Source organism: Anneissia japonica, unplaced genomic scaffold (genome assembly GCF_011630105.1).
Source record: "Anneissia japonica isolate Jap-2015-1 unplaced genomic scaffold, ASM1163010v1 scaffold287714_len2871179_cov188, whole genome shotgun sequence".
NCBI lineage: Eukaryota > Metazoa > Echinodermata > Crinoidea > Comatulida > Comatulidae > Anneissia > Anneissia japonica.
This window is the reverse complement of record NW_022755542.1, coordinates 2,001,650-2,017,174: the sequence shown is the minus strand read 5'-3', so window position 1 is coordinate 2,017,174 and position 15,525 is coordinate 2,001,650. Positions and strand designations below refer to the sequence as shown.

General features: G+C 32.7%; 1 protein-coding gene across 3 annotated transcripts; it reads left to right on the top strand.

The window, feature by feature from the left end:
• The first annotated feature begins 219 nt into the window (after positions 1–219).
• LOC117123591 lies at positions 220–15,416 on the top strand. 3 transcript variants are annotated; one of them, XM_033269583.1, is made up of 23 exons: positions 220–244; positions 638–818; positions 4,583–4,676; positions 5,517–5,615; positions 6,115–6,204; positions 6,416–6,512; positions 6,755–6,917; positions 7,460–7,560; positions 7,823–8,056; positions 8,460–8,602; positions 8,907–9,008; positions 9,288–9,485; positions 9,932–10,186; positions 10,618–10,824; positions 11,414–11,572; positions 12,095–12,257; positions 12,510–12,679; positions 13,011–13,082; positions 13,631–13,850; positions 14,126–14,166; positions 14,330–14,393; positions 14,714–14,751; positions 15,152–15,416. In XM_033269583.1, the coding sequence occupies exons 2-23, from the start codon at positions 778–780 to the stop codon at positions 15,377–15,379; spliced, it is 2,979 nt and encodes a 992-aa protein (XP_033125474.1). In that variant the 5' UTR covers positions 220–244; positions 638–777; the 3' UTR covers positions 15,380–15,416. The 3 variants fall into 3 exon arrangements, with proteins under 3 accessions (XP_033125474.1, XP_033125473.1, XP_033125472.1); XM_033269582.1 differs by lacking the exons at positions 220–244; positions 638–818 and adding an exon at positions 3,344–3,781; XM_033269581.1 differs by lacking the exons at positions 220–244; positions 638–818 and adding an exon at positions 4,218–4,369.
• The last annotated feature ends 109 nt before the right edge of the window (positions 15,417–15,525 follow it).

The window sequence follows — 15,525 nt, the reverse complement described above, 5'->3', positions numbered from 1 at the left end:
TCGCTACCGCTATCCATGATCTTATTCGACAACATTTTTTCATCTACTGTTCTTGGAATCTAATTATAAACATAATTATAACGATAATAACTTAATTCGATTATGTATTTTTATGTAAGACTGTAGGAACCTTTTACATTGAATGACAACGATAAGCTATTTTCATTATGTCACGTCAGTTGTGTCGCTGCCGTGTCAACAACAAATTATGCATATCCTGTCGGTTTGACCGGGCGTGGAAGAGGTATTTAATTATAGGCCTATCATTATAAATATATTTATAACGGTAATATACCATAATGGTTCGATTTATTGATATATAATGTACTACCGGACATTTAAATTTATACTGATATAGGCTAATGCTAGCAATCTGATAACAACTCCCTGGTTGAACAAAGGATTAAATATTGGTAACGCATTGGGGTTCAACCATTACTAAGGTTGCAATAATCCTAAATTGTTTTGATTTAAGTGTACATTATATTTTCGAGCTCAAGACAGATTGATGGTCAGCTAGTACCTCATTTATAAAGTCTGAGTTTTATTTATTATTATTATTATAATCATTTTATATACATTTGTATATTTTATGGATAAGTCAACAAATGAATCTTGAATCTCAACATCTCAATAGGAATGATTTTTTTGTAAAGTGCGCATGTGCAAACAAAAGGGGATTTCCCGTACCTTGGCCTTGCATCATCACGAGATATAATTTGTATTTGTTTTCATTCGGGGTGCAAGCGGAGGTGCAAGCCTGCGTCGTTCAGCAACATGTTTCGAGGTAGAAAAGCTGAAGTTGTTCGTCACAATTGGTAAGTTTAAACCGTAGTTAGTATTATATTGTATTTTGTAAAATTGCAATTTTATAAGTATACTGAACCAAAACTATATGAATTGAGTAGCAGACTAGACATGAATGAACAACTCCGTATTTCCCACCCAGCCTTTGATTGTCGAATAAAATCATATAGAGCGTATCGCGCTGTCATCACCGCACATTGCGGAGGCGTGAATTTAGGCCTGCCTACTCAAGTGCACACCTGAGTGTAGGTATTTTCATTCATGCAGGTAGTTAGGCCTAGTTTGCTTATGAGTTGTAAAATATAATTGTAAATTAAAACACGACGAAAGTTCATTTTTGATTGGTTTTACATTTTTCTTTTAAAACGGGAAAGGGCGTGGGTGGGCTCAGAAATCAAATTTTTGTCGAGTGACGCATCACCCGGCACGTGACTATGTTGTATTGATAGTTTTGTTAGGGTAATAATAATAATAATAATAAATAGAAGTTGCAAATTGCAAGTGAAGTGCTGCGAAGTACAACTGCATATAAATATTCTTCGAACAAAATCATTTATGCGAGTCAAGTTAAAATAATGAATAATAAAAATATAACAAATAATATGAGACACGACCCATTGTCTATATTATTATTAGAACACTTCTCATTGTTGGGTAACAAAGTCGTAATTTTTCATTTTTGTCAAAAAGTGTGTATAGTGATGAATTATGGTTTAGGTTTTTTTTTAATAAAGTTTCAAAAATTTCTCTGTATGTGAAAAATGTAGTTGATTACCAAAGGTTACAATTTTTATTTTGAAGACTGCATGGTCTAGGAAGTGTACATTTTTTTATGGTGCAAGTTTCCAAGGGTGGGTTTTCTAGGGGCGAGTTGACTGCCAAAGAGTGTTGCCAAAGTCACAGTGCGAGCCAGCGTGTTATTTGATCACGTGCGAGTAGATACGAGACGTTACTTTTGGGATTTGTGGAGTACAATTCAAAAAACAACTATAGGTCTAATAATGAATTATTGTGATGTTAAATAGACAATGTTAGCTATCAAGGAGCGACGTTGTTTTTCATTGGGACCTTCGTCCCTTCAAGGCTAGGCCTATACAATCCTTGCTAGTCTAGGCCTAGAGTAGGATAAGGCTAGCGCGACATGCGGGTGTACGTGTACGTGTTGTTAGTCTACAAACGTCGCCTAAAGTAATAGATTTTACCCGGCAGAACGAACGAAGGGAACTCGGCTTTTCAGTCTTAGGCCCTTGTTTTTTGACAAACAATGACCTAATTCAGAGGTCGAATTACTGTCAAGAATATGAATTGGCTGCTTCACAGCAATAATAATAATAATTCCATACTTCTATAGCACATTCCGCAAAAAGGAAAAAGCCTATATTATCTGAATTGATTTCAATCACTATTTGTACTCATAGCAATGTTTCAGATTTTTTATTTTTTTTATTTAGTTTTCCACTATGATCGAATAATGTAAAATCAATCAATCAATACAAATTTATCCATATCTTAGAGCCTTGATAAGAAATGCTCTTTTGGCCTAGTTGATTTTTTTAAGCTTATACAGATATCATTTTTCTTGTGTCATGTGAAAAAAATTAAAAATTTAAAAAAATTTAAAATAAAACATTTTGGAAAAGTGTATCAAAGGTAGTTGGTAGTTGATTATTGTGAAATTTAAACATAGAAATAGCTACATTCTTTTTGTGAAGGTCAAAATAAAAAAAAAATACTTCAACTTATTTAGCACTCCAACTACCTTTGTGACTTTTGTTGCAATATAATTTATATGAAAATTATATGACAAGACATCATCAAGGTATACTCCTAAAAATTTGGTTTGTTTGGTACATATAATTTCAACAGAATTAATGAATAATCTTAAATCAAGAGTCTCAATATTCTTATGTTTACTTCTAAATATAACACAACTTGATTTACTTTATTTAATGTAAGCTTATTTGCAGTAAACAGTGGCAGCACTACAGGGGTCAAGGGGGGAATTTTTCCCACAGAAAATTCCTCCCCCCCCCCCCCCCCCCGGCAAAAAAAAGAAAAAAACCACAATTCGTCGGGGAGAAATTATATGTATTTTCTACACATTAGTGGACTATCTATCTGTAAAATCGATTAAATAAGCCTCTGAAACCCCTAAATAGTCATATTTTTTGTAGGATCCGCCCCTGGACCACTTTCGAAAACATTTTAATTGATGTCTGATCACTTTGCTCTCCCAAAATTGTAAATTGCCCCTCAATTTCACCCAGGATTTCAGACACTGACACCACCACTGGCAGCAAACTATTTCGATATTTGAGTGAGCTCATTGTTAAAAATTCGAAAAGCTTCTTGTATATTATTGTGCTTTGAAAATTATATTTGTGTCATTGGCAAACATCATTTTAATTTCTTTACATGAATAAATAATATCATTTATATGCAGTAAAAATAATAATGGGCCCAAAATTAAACCTTGTGTTATGCCACATCTTAATTTGTTTCTTTCTGATACACAGTCATTGACTAAAATATATTGTTGTCTGTGTGTTAGGTCTCGAATTAAGGGCTCTCAGAATTAGAGGGGTTTCAATTTGGAGGGTCACCTGTATTTTTTTAATTATTGTTACTATACAGCATATATTAAAGAAGTTAAACTTCTGTATTAATCGAAAATGATAGTGAAGATAATAGGTAAATATTTGAATGCAATTAGAGATAGGGTGACTGCAAATATTGTGACCTATATATAGTTAGTATATCCGCAAAGCAGTGTAAATATAATGTATATGACATCTGGTGAACAGCTGAATACCATTAGATACAGGATATCTGTTACCATTAGTTTATGTTGCAATCTATCTAAAATTATCTTTTGATTATAATGGTATCTATGAGTTTATCTTTATGTTTCCTTTGGCTATCCTGAAAGAATGCTGTTTTTATGTTTCGTTGTCTTCTTTCTCCGCTCCATCAGGTATGAATGTCATGTTATTGTTTAATTTTTTCCCTTGCTTTTCCATCAGGAATGATGATATTTCATTTCATCTTTCATTATCTATTCCATCAGGAATGAATGCCATGTTATATATTTTTTTCCTTTCCTTCTTTGCTACATCAGTTTATCTGGTTTATGTTTCATTTTAATGTTTATTCTCTGTTCCATCAGAAATTAGCAAAATGTTATATTATATTACATTCCATTCCCTTATCCTTATCTTATATTTCATTATTTATTTCATGTCTCATACATTATGAATTATTATTTTTATTTATTATGATTATTATTATTATGATAATTTATTATGAGTAATATTAATATTTATTTTTTTCTTCCTCTTATCAGAATAAAAGTCATATTATTGTTTTATGTGTTTTGTTTTCATTTCCCCTTCTTGAAAGAACTTCAGATTCCAGCAAACACAAAAACCTCATTACAACATTCGCGAACGTTTTTGGACGCAGCTGTGGCTCCAGAAATTTGTAGACAGGGGTCCGACATGTCCAATGGGGAGTCTGAACCAAAGGGCCGACTCAGTCTACGTCCCGGAATAACAAATCTCTGGTAGGGTTCATGGGTAAAGTTTTTATGGCTTAGAATGTGCCAAGTCTCATGATCTGTGAAAAACTAAATATTCCACATCCATTATAAATCTTTTATTCCAATTATGACTTTTGTTGCATGACGACAATGTAATTTAAACAAAATATATATAAAATGAAATACTCTTGAATGTTGCATTTGTTTTATTGTGTCGCTTTTCCTTTCATCTGCCAGGAATGAACTACATTGTGCAGCAAGAGACGGTCAAGTTGAGGTAGTTAAAAGAATTCTTCACGATGTTCTTTGTGGAGTAGATGACAGAACACCAGTAAGCAGACTGTATAGCATTGTTTATAATATAAAGATTAACCGACTCTGGCAAATAGCACTTAAAACGTCCGAGTATCAGTATCTTAGTCGAGTTCAGGGTTTTACAGTTTATGAAAGAGGAGGTATTAAAGAAGAACATTCCTGCTGAACATCAGTCACTAAATTTAACTGAAATGTATATGGTAAAATTATCTTAAAATAAAATTTTACAAATCTTATTAAAAAGCTAAAATAAAGATTATACTTTGAGGTGAGACAACGATAAAATAATTTTTTTATTATAGTACATCATTCCATGTCTGTAAAACATAAAAGCTATGAAAAGGGTATTTCTGCTATGTTAATTTTGAAACCGACACTAACATTGGTAAAATTAGGATTTGGCATTTCGCCATTTGGCATTCCGCCATTTGGCATTCCGCCATTTGGCATTCCGCCATGGAAGGTTTGATAGAATGATTTGGTGAATTGGTGAAACCACTGTGTGTACTGAACATAACAATGGAGTAGCCTTTGTTCCAGGCCCTAATTTTGGGTTACTCACTCTTGCACTTAGTGTGCGCCATACCTAATTTAATTGGCGTCCCATACAAAGACAGGGTGGACGTGTGGCAACAAAGTTTTTGTACCCGTACTGTAGTTATCTATTTTTATGAATTGCCGACACGAAAGCTGGGGGTGGGTGGGGTTTGCTATTTTCAAGTCCTTCATTAAGCTTAGTAATGGTAACTCACTACTCTAATAGTAACCCACCCTAAAAAACAATTAAAAAAATAGCAACCCAGGGTTGTTAAAAGTTTTACAGTAATTATGAACAATGAGTTTATTTTTCTTCTAGATCAATGAAACAGCTCTTCACAAAGCTGTCAGAGGTAACTCAGTCGAGATCTGTAAAATACTGCTCCTGCAAGGTGCCGACCCTAACCTCACAAATAATGTTAGTAAAATATTCAGTTTATATATTAAGCCAAAGATATTAAGGTCCAATAAAAAAAATTATTAGTTTATCACCCTTGTGTGCATGTCTTCTATGGTACTGAAAAATATATATATTTTGAAAATTTTTTATTTATTTATTTATTTATTTTACTATTTTTTTTAAAATTTTGTTAATTAAATCTTTAGTATATATTGTTTGTATTATCTCAGTCATGTTTACTTTGAATATCAATGCACTAGCAAAAACCCATGGGTGATATTTGGCTTAAGCAAAATTTTAAAAAATTTTAAAAACCTCCCTTCCTTATCACTTTTCCAGCCTAGATAGGGTGATAAACTAATAATATTTTTATAGGACATAATATATATCAGGATTTTTTTTTTAACTTGGAAAATTGGCCATTCGAGCATGTAAACCAAATGATTAATCTTTAATTATTATACATTCGAGAAATGAACTACAATTAGTATTTCTGTTTGACATTATATTTTTGTAGGGTGGACGATCACCAATTTTTTTTGTACTTGGTCCAGCTGTTGCAGAGGTCCTTCTCCAAGCTGGAGCTGAAACTGATATTATTGATAAGGTCAGTTTTAGAGTGTCCCATACATTTATATTATCAACTAACAATAGGCAAATGAAGTAATATCTCCTCTTCTAGCACTGAGCCATTTTGTGGTTAGGGCATTCTTAATGGTAGTATTTTAAGTAGAAGGCAATATAATATATATATATATATACATTGTTTATCTAAATGTTTATATAAATCTATTTATTGTATGATGCTTACATTGCAGTGGGAGGGACGTACGCCGTTGGAGTTCATCAAAGAGCAGAGAAAAACCAACCCTGAACTAGAATCAGTGATAAACCTACTTGAATCTCGGAAAGACAGTAAGACTGGGAATGAGAAACATCGCTTTGAATACTTTTAACACTTATTTGAATGTTAATTTTTTATATTATTTTTTACTGATTGAATATATAATAGATTCGCTAATGATTGGTCGCCATATATTGGGTTTGGGTCAAATTAAGATGATTCAATTTATTACATATTATTGAGTGTGTATTTTCTCGGTAAGAAATTAAACTTTAGATTAATTTTGTACTTCATTTTATCCTTAAAATTTCAGAGCAGACCCCGATAGAAATTAAAGATCGAGGACAAGAAACAATATTAGCCTACAAAGCTGCTATTAGACATGGTACCAAACCTTTGCAACACACTCGGTTTATGCTGGTTGGCCCAGAGCGAGTGGGGAAAACCAGCCTCAAGAATGCTCTTCTTGGGCATGAGTATGTTTACATATTATCTATTTATGTTGATTAAGTGTATATATATGGAAAATTACATGTAAAATGATAAACACATAAAACATTACTGCAAGATATTGAGAGTTTTTCTCTTCATGTGTAACATTTTTTATATAAAATTATCTCTTTGGAGTTTTTGTCTTGTCGTTTAAGGTGCTTAAAAGAGGAGGGTGTATCACATTGAGATCTATTTTAAATTTTTTTGCATTGAATACTAACAGCATACCAAGAATGTGAAATCAATTTCATCCAATTGTATTTTGAACACTCACAGATTTCTCTTCTTTAACATTTAAAATTTATCATGCCTATAGCATAACCATAAGTTTATCATTTTGTTATATAATAGTTTATTTACATATATATCTATTTTTTCATTTAAAATACTGACAGCATATAAAATTTATCTGAGAATAGAGAGATAGGCTTGTTTCACTGTACGCTTATGTTAAGAGAGTGAGAAAACAATTTACTTCCATGTTATTATTACAGTATGTTGCAAATATTATGATTTTTTTTAACAGTTTTAATATTCTCGAAGACAAGACAGATGGTATTAAATCGTCAATATGTCGTATTGATATTGAGGATATTAGCAATTGGGAAGAGGATGTAAATGACCCAGGTTAGAGTTAATTATTAGTATTTATATTGTCATCATTATTATATGTGTTATGGTAGTAATGTTATTTTATATTATTATTGTTAACATTGTAAAATTATTATTTATTATTAATATTATTACTATTAGTAGCAGCAGCAGCAGTATTCGATCATTGAATAGCATATTAACATTAGACCTATTAAGGTTAATCTTCTATGTGCATATTAAAACTGTATGTGTAAAATTTCGGTTAGTTTATATATAATTTTTTTCCTTTTACTAGGCTATAACATATCACAATACATAGCTAAGGAAACAGCTGATATTTTAAAGAAAAAGTCAGTACAAACGTTTTCAACAACATCATCCTCAGCATTGCCATCTTCATCATCGTCATCATCATCGTCGTCGTCGTCACTAACAACATCTTCATCAACCTCAGCAGCAGAGGAAGTAGATAAGGCAGAGAAAAATATTTCTAGCTCAACGGCACACATGATGGAAGGAGATGATGAAGGTATTGTTTACTGAAGTTTATCGTATGTTTAAATTTCAGGCTGGCTGATTAATGCAGTGGTGGACCCAGGATTCGAAATAGAGATGGGGGAGGGAAGGGAGGAGGGACTTTTACAAATGGAGGGTGTATACCACAAAATTCTGTGGATATATCACACCAAAAAATTGCCTTCTTGAACCCGAATTTTAATATTATTTTTTTTTCTCATTTCTTTTTTAAATTTCTGAAATTTAGGCAGCCCAGGCTGTCTGGAAACAAGGTGCTACTGTACCAGTTTAACTGTTCTGATATAGATTTGATGTAGACCATGCTGTCTCTTTTGATTCCAATCAATTCAAACTGTGATATCATCACTGAAAGATTCATTTAACATGTTTTGTTTTTCCATTGTGTTTTTAATTAGACAGTGACACATTGCCAAAAGATATTAACCGCCTGGTGAATACCTACATGAAATGGTCAGATGAAAGTCTTGAAGAAAAGTGTAAACTGCTGTTTAGTGTCTGGGATTTTGCTGGCCACTACCTCTACTACACTATGCACCAGGTGATGATTATTTTTTTTGTTTTGTGCATGTCCAGATACGTTGCTGACTCTATACTGAACTTTAAATGATGCTTTCTTCAATACTGTTCATGAGATGCCTCTTTTCCCTTTCTGTACCGCAACGACATGATAAAACAAAGTGTGAAAATAAAAATAAAATGGAAAAATAAATAACTTATAAAAACAATACAGAATCTAGTAGTTCCTATGCCACCTAGCAGGCAAAGGCATAAATTGATAAAATATTAATTATAACATGCAATAGTATTTTGTGTATTTTTTGTTGTTTTTAAAAATATTTTAGGTGTTTTTGTCACCTCGTTCAATTTACTGTGTTGTATTTGATGCCAGCAAAAACCTACATGATAAAGCAGACCTTGACTTCATACCGGTCGGCTCCTATGAGGTAGGCAATTTAACATTTAACATTTGTTTCTAAACTATCCTCATTTAGCAAGTTGGCTGTTAATATGACATAACAACTTCATGCCAGAATTCTTGATTCGCAGCAGCAGATTGCTACCACATAACTGCTCCTTCCATTCCAAGGAGGTGTTTAACGCAGTGGGTGTGGTTTTGCTTCTCAACCTTGAGGTAAAGGTTCTAGCACCTTTATTCATAATGGGTAATCTTGTAAATCCTAAATTTTCAACTCCATTGCTAATTTGATAAAATGTATTTCTAGGCAATTGTTCAAGAATTTACGCTCAACCATGAGATGACTAATCTCGAGTTCCTGAACTTTTGGATCAGCTCTATATTCTCACATGTGGAGGCAAATGAACAGGAGCAAGATGGCGACGGCCTCCTTAGCCCGCCGGTATTCATTGTCGGCACCCACCTTGACTGTATCCCAGGGACCGATGAGGAGAAACAACACAAGGTATATGAATAATACACACATTGGCAAAAATGACGATTAGTACTGGTATTTATAGTACAATTTATATTATTATTATTTTTTTTTTTTTTTGTGCTGTAATTAATTAGTGTACAGGATAATTTATGAAAATGAGATGCAATAGGGCTAAATACAACCACTTTCTTAAAACCACATAAAGTAAACTCAAGGGTAAACATTTAATATTGTAATACTCCACCTGAACTTATATTTACTTCGTATACTGATGCATTCAAAACTCTTTTAATCTCTTTAATCGATCCATAATTATTATAATCGTTTGTCGACAGCAACAAATAATATTTTTCCTATCAGTCGCTATACAAATACTCCAATTCATCTACAGTATTTATTTTTTTACGTAGTTTATTACATATACGAAAAAAATCTCTGTTATTTACATGTTTTGGTGATATGTTCATTTGTAGCTGGCTGAAATCTCCAAAACTATTAAGGACTACCTTGAAGACAAAGCATACAGAGGCCATGTTGTACCTCAAATCTACTTTGTAGATAACAGCCTTCGACCTGTGGGTGAAAGCCTAGAGAAGTTCAGGGAACATGTGGAGGAAGTAATGCGAAAACAACCATACATGGAGGATAGAATCCCAATATCTTGGTTCCAATTCCAGAGTCACATGATCAAACTTCGAAAAGAAAAGGACTACATAACACTAAAAGAGGTAGGCCTACATTTCTTTAAGAAGAGTGTTGTCCTGTGCAGCCCTTGCTTTTGACGGAATTGATCGAGAATTAAAGGTCAATATATTTCATAAATGACTAATGGGGATATAAAGTAGGCCTGTCAAAAGATTAATATTGAAGTATAGATGTAGATTGCTGGTTAAGTACTAACCTTCCAAAGTCCTAGGTTCTGATCGATCTGGCCAAATAGGACCTATGGTGCCTATGTGAGGATTTTGCTCTCAACTGGAGTTTTCATTGGAAATTTGATTCCGATTGGAGGCAATTGAGTTTACACTCTACAGTATGCCATTACAACACTAGTATTTGACATACCATATCTATGCGTGAGATGGTCTATATCATTAATATTTTAAAACATCATTCCAAAAAAAATAATTGTAATGTATTGTATTTTCACTTCTTAAAGGCAAAAGAAATTTCAACACACTTGGGCATCCAGGAAGACGAAGAGATGTTTACAATGCTTCGACTGTTTCATGATGTTGGAGTGATTGCTTTCTATGGTGCGGATGATGCTAAAAGTGGCACAACGGGCGAAATCATTGTGCTCAACCCACAATGGCTAATCAACATCTTCATAAAAGTCATCACCATCAACAAACGTGAAAAGAAGGTACTACTGATTTTTTAAATTTTAATACCAGTTATTTTATTAAAAATATATACTGTATGAGTTGAGCTGTAAGAAATAATTAAATTCATAATTTGAATTAAAAAGATGTAAATATTAGGCCTAGCTTTCAATTGTAAATCAAATCTAGAAGATGAATGCATAAAATTTATACAGTATTCTTTGGCACCTTTAAACTTGACTAGTAATTAATTGAATTTTCGAGGTAAATTTCCCTAATTCAGTCCGAAATACTTTGTGATTTTAACAATAAACATGATGGCGTTTGTATTTATAATTGGATTGGAGTGTTTTCTGTATGTTTATTTTGCTCTCTGTTTGCTATTATATTCTGTGATTTTAGTTACACCATTCCTACTTTTCTGGAAATATTTTTGCAGGGACGTTGGTCCTTTAAAATACAGTCACTTTGGTCGATCTCTCTGTTTTCTTGTTCTAACATTAAGCTTAATCCCTTTTCACTGTTTTCTGTTTGTTTTAAATGGAAAATAAACCTGTAAACTCTAGGAGGTATACATTTTACCGTGCTGTATTACTCAAATTTTATTGTCTTGTACATTTGCATTTTCAGTGGACAAATTTTAACTGGTGCTGGAGAATCTTAGAGCAAAAGGGAATTTTAGAAGAAACTTTAGTCAACCATGTATGGTCCGACTTTTCTAAAAGTCAAATAGACTCACTTCTTAAAATAATGGAAAGATTTGACTTGCTGTGTGAAAATAAAGTCCAGGTGAGTGGAAACAGTTTAGCTCTGTCCACACACATTTGTGTGATGTTCCCATATATGGGCATGATGATGTCAAACTATAACCAAATATGGGCATTTGACAGTTATTGTGTCAAATTCAATTCAAATTCAATTTAGTAGTGTCGACAACGCTTTACTCATGTTTAGTAATTATTGTAAAATGTCATGTTTTTAGATAACTTATAAATTGTCTTGTGTTTTCTTCTTGTTCCAAGCCTATTCTTTTTTCTGTCCTTGAAAGTTATATACCTAACATGTTCCTCTCAAACTTGTTGTTTCTTTGTGATTTGTTTTTTTTTTTGGGGGGGGGACAAAAGGTGAATGGAAATATTGCTGATAAATCTTTTGAAAAAAGAATGTTGTAGATCAATTATTATTTTTAGACTTTTATATGAAAATGATGTTTTGTGGACAGTCCTTATCCATCATTAGTCAACATCCCACGTAACTACAGTGTAACCTGACTTTATCAAAATTCAGATTTCTATTGTTTGATTTTCTTAGAGAGATGGAAGTGATTCGCTTTCTACCGTAGACAGCAACCTCCAGCGACAGTTTTTTGTTCCTTGTCAACTGAGACCAAATAAGGAAGACCATGGAAAAAAATGGGAATTGGACCTCAATGCTGTTGTCATTAACATCATTCCCAAAGATGGATTTCTTCCAGGTATGAAGAACCCATCACAATAGCAGCACCATGAACAACATTAGGAACTGAGACTATATAAACAACTACAGTATATAGTTGTCTCAGAAACAAAAACATCATCAGGTAGAAACATAAAAGCATCTGCATCGACAACAATGTGTGTAAGCATAGGATAAATAAAATCAGATGGAATAGAGGTCATCAGTCTGCAGTTGTATTAAAAGCTAATGTTGATGACATTAAAGATATATATTTATTGTTTATTTACAGAGGGGTTGTTCCATCGTTTGACTGTGAGGGCAGCAGTTTGGACGCAGCAGAAAGAGGGTCAATCAAAACCCCCTCGTTTGTTCTATAGGCAGACGGAACTGTACCTTGATGAGGACCATGAACTTATCATGAGAATGCATGTGACAAAAATGGGTAAAAGGATGATAAAGGTACATAAAAATGATCCTTTTCTTTAGCAATGTAACTGTTAATATGTAGTGCCAACATTAGTTGCCGTTGTTGATTTTGCGCTGTGCACGCACCATATGTATTTTTGATTTGCTTTAGGCTCTGTTGGTCTCTCACACTGTTATAGTTTACCGATGTATGTCCAAGAGTTAAATTGTTATAAAAAGCTTGTGTTTACAGTATACATCCTAGCTTTACTACCTTGTGATTACTCAGTGTGGATACCATCTTTACCAATACTGGCGTAGTGTGTAGGCCTACAATTGCTAATCTTTATCTACACTGTATAATAATATTTAATTCACTTTTCAGATCATAATTTACTACCCGCTTGTAGAGGGTGATGAGAGTAGCAGATCACCGACGCCCTCAATGTGTAAAAAGGTAAGAAGGGGGTAAAGTTTGCTGGTAGTGTATTCGTTTGTTCTTAATACTCAACTACAGTATTAGGAGCGAAGGCCGAGTGTGGGCTTAATGATTAAGCGAAGGCAAGCTAGCTCACAAAATAGGGTGATTTGAGGTGATTTTTTTTGCTAACATTTTTAATGGGGGGAGGGAACTGGAGGCATGGTGCAGTTGTATGACTTTCACTAGTAAGTGAAAGGACATTCATAATATGACATACATAATATCAGTATAGATGTTTAAACAGAAAAGTCAATGCTTCTCCTAAGCGTTGCTTGAAAAAGAGAAAACTTATGTCATTTTTTTTCTCCACATACCCAGACACAGCTGTATATCTAGCTTTGGCAAGGATTTATGCATGCAGTACATATATTCATTGCTTACAGGGTTTTTTTCTTCATTTCTGCAACATTGTTTTGGTGTTTTTAAATCAAAACACTCTGTCCTACAAATTGTAGGGGATGAGACACAAAATTGTTTATTTGACTTTAAAGCATATATTATAACACAAGTACTGTTATTTGCAGGTATTGGTATTCCTTCAGAATAGTCTAAACGACTTAAAAAACATGTGGATGAAACGGATAGATTTCGGCATTTATGTGCCTTGCTACACATGCAAGAAGTTTGATGATCACCATCATCTTCTGGAAAGTTGCCTGAAACACGTAAAGATTGAGTGTGGTAGAAAACGTAAATGTACTATGTATTGGCAGTATCTCTTTGGTGACCGACAAATGGACAAAGGTAAGAAACTGTATATTTAGACTATGTATGTTGCTTTTGGTACATGTACATGTGAAGAGATAAACTCTAAATCATATTTCTGTAAGAATTTATACATACTATATACTGTATAAATTGTAAAGGGCAAAGAAGTGGAATTTGCGAGTGTGAAGAAAAGGTTGCCCCGACCAGGATTCAAACTCAGGACCTTCTGCAGTCTATAATATATATCATCTGATTTATGTGATATATATGTACGCTTTTATAACAGTGATTATAAATTCTATTTATTGCAGAATTCCGACATCCAACGGACAGCCTGGCAAAGGCGATACCAGTAAGTCAGTTATTCTTCGATTATAAAAAATATGAGCCCTACAATCTACATTTTGGGAAAGTGATAATTTAATTCTGTATACTGTCAATAATTAATTTAATTCTGTATACTGTAAATAATTAATTTAATTCTGTATACTGTCAATAATTAATTTTTCACATAGAATCACATTCAAGCCAATGGAATTTCTCTTGCTCCAACTGGCACTGACCTGACATCATCACCAGGTAATTTGTTGTTCTTCACATAGTGTTTATATTATAATAATAATATAATAAAAGCTGTTAGATGTTATGAATATTGTAAAGTTAAATGAAGAAAAAAGAAGTAATTTGTGAAATCTTTAAAAAACAATGGAAAATCAATCAAAATATTGAATTGTTCATATAAAAGTATTGATTGATTGATTGATTGATTAATTGATTAGGTTATCACCTTCCATTGAAACAGATCAAAACAATTCAGATTTTTTTTCTAAATTAATTTAATGTTCAAATTATAATAATTTTAGAAATGTGTATTGTAATGTTTTTTATTTATTTTTCAGGAATTGAAAACGGTGAAATAACTAGTTCTTCTACAAGAGTAAGTTCTGTACATGTACTTGTTTTCAATATACAACATAAGACACCAAGACGGTGTATCCGATACACACTTTTGGAATTAAATTTTCGAATCTTTGTTTAGTCATGTTAGCCTAACAATTAATTGATGTCCTTGTGAATATATATAGATATATAGGCTCTACAAAAATGCCAGAATATGAACAGATGACCAATTAGAATGTAGTTGTATACGCAAACAAGAAAGTTACTTTGAAACTTTTTTGATTGGTGCAATGGGTTTAATCTTCTTGCATGTGTTGCAAAAATATTTAACCAATGGGAATTATGTAATTACAAAATCATTTTATAATCATCTGTAATTCTGTTGTCTAATCATAATTAATTCATTAATCTAATTATATTTTATTTGTTTTATTAAGAGGCTGGTATCAGAGTTAACACCTGCTTATGTTGACCCGACGACCAGTACTGCTGGTAACCAGGGCAGTGGCACAATATGCACTGTGTTCGGTAATGGTAACATTGTTATCTTAAATAATCAAGGAACCATAAATATCAATCAAAGATATTTGCAGCATGCGTTTGTGGGAATAATGTGTATTCTCTTCATGGTGTTAATCATGTATATATATGAACAAATAAATTAATAGATAATTTGAAAAATTAATTAATGAATTATATATATATATATATATATATATGAAGAAGGCGTGTCCACGTGTGTTATATGTAGAATATAATATAACGTAACAGTAAAGAAACTCAAATACGTAAGATGTTGACTTTAGAAAGT

Excerpts from the sequence above, each read along its gene's own strand:
- LOC117123591 (XM_033269581.1), top strand. The coding sequence starts at position 4,305 with ATGTCCAATGGGGAGTCTGAACCAAAGGGCCGACTCAGTCTACGTCCC. Across the intron at positions 4,677-5,516 it reads GAGTAGATGACAGAACACCA|ATCAATGAAACAGCTCTTCA; the intron begins GTAAGCAGACTG and ends TTTTTCTTCTAG. Across the intron at positions 14,394-14,713 it reads TGACCTGACATCATCACCAG|GAATTGAAAACGGTGAAATA; the intron begins GTAATTTGTTGT and ends TTTATTTTTCAG.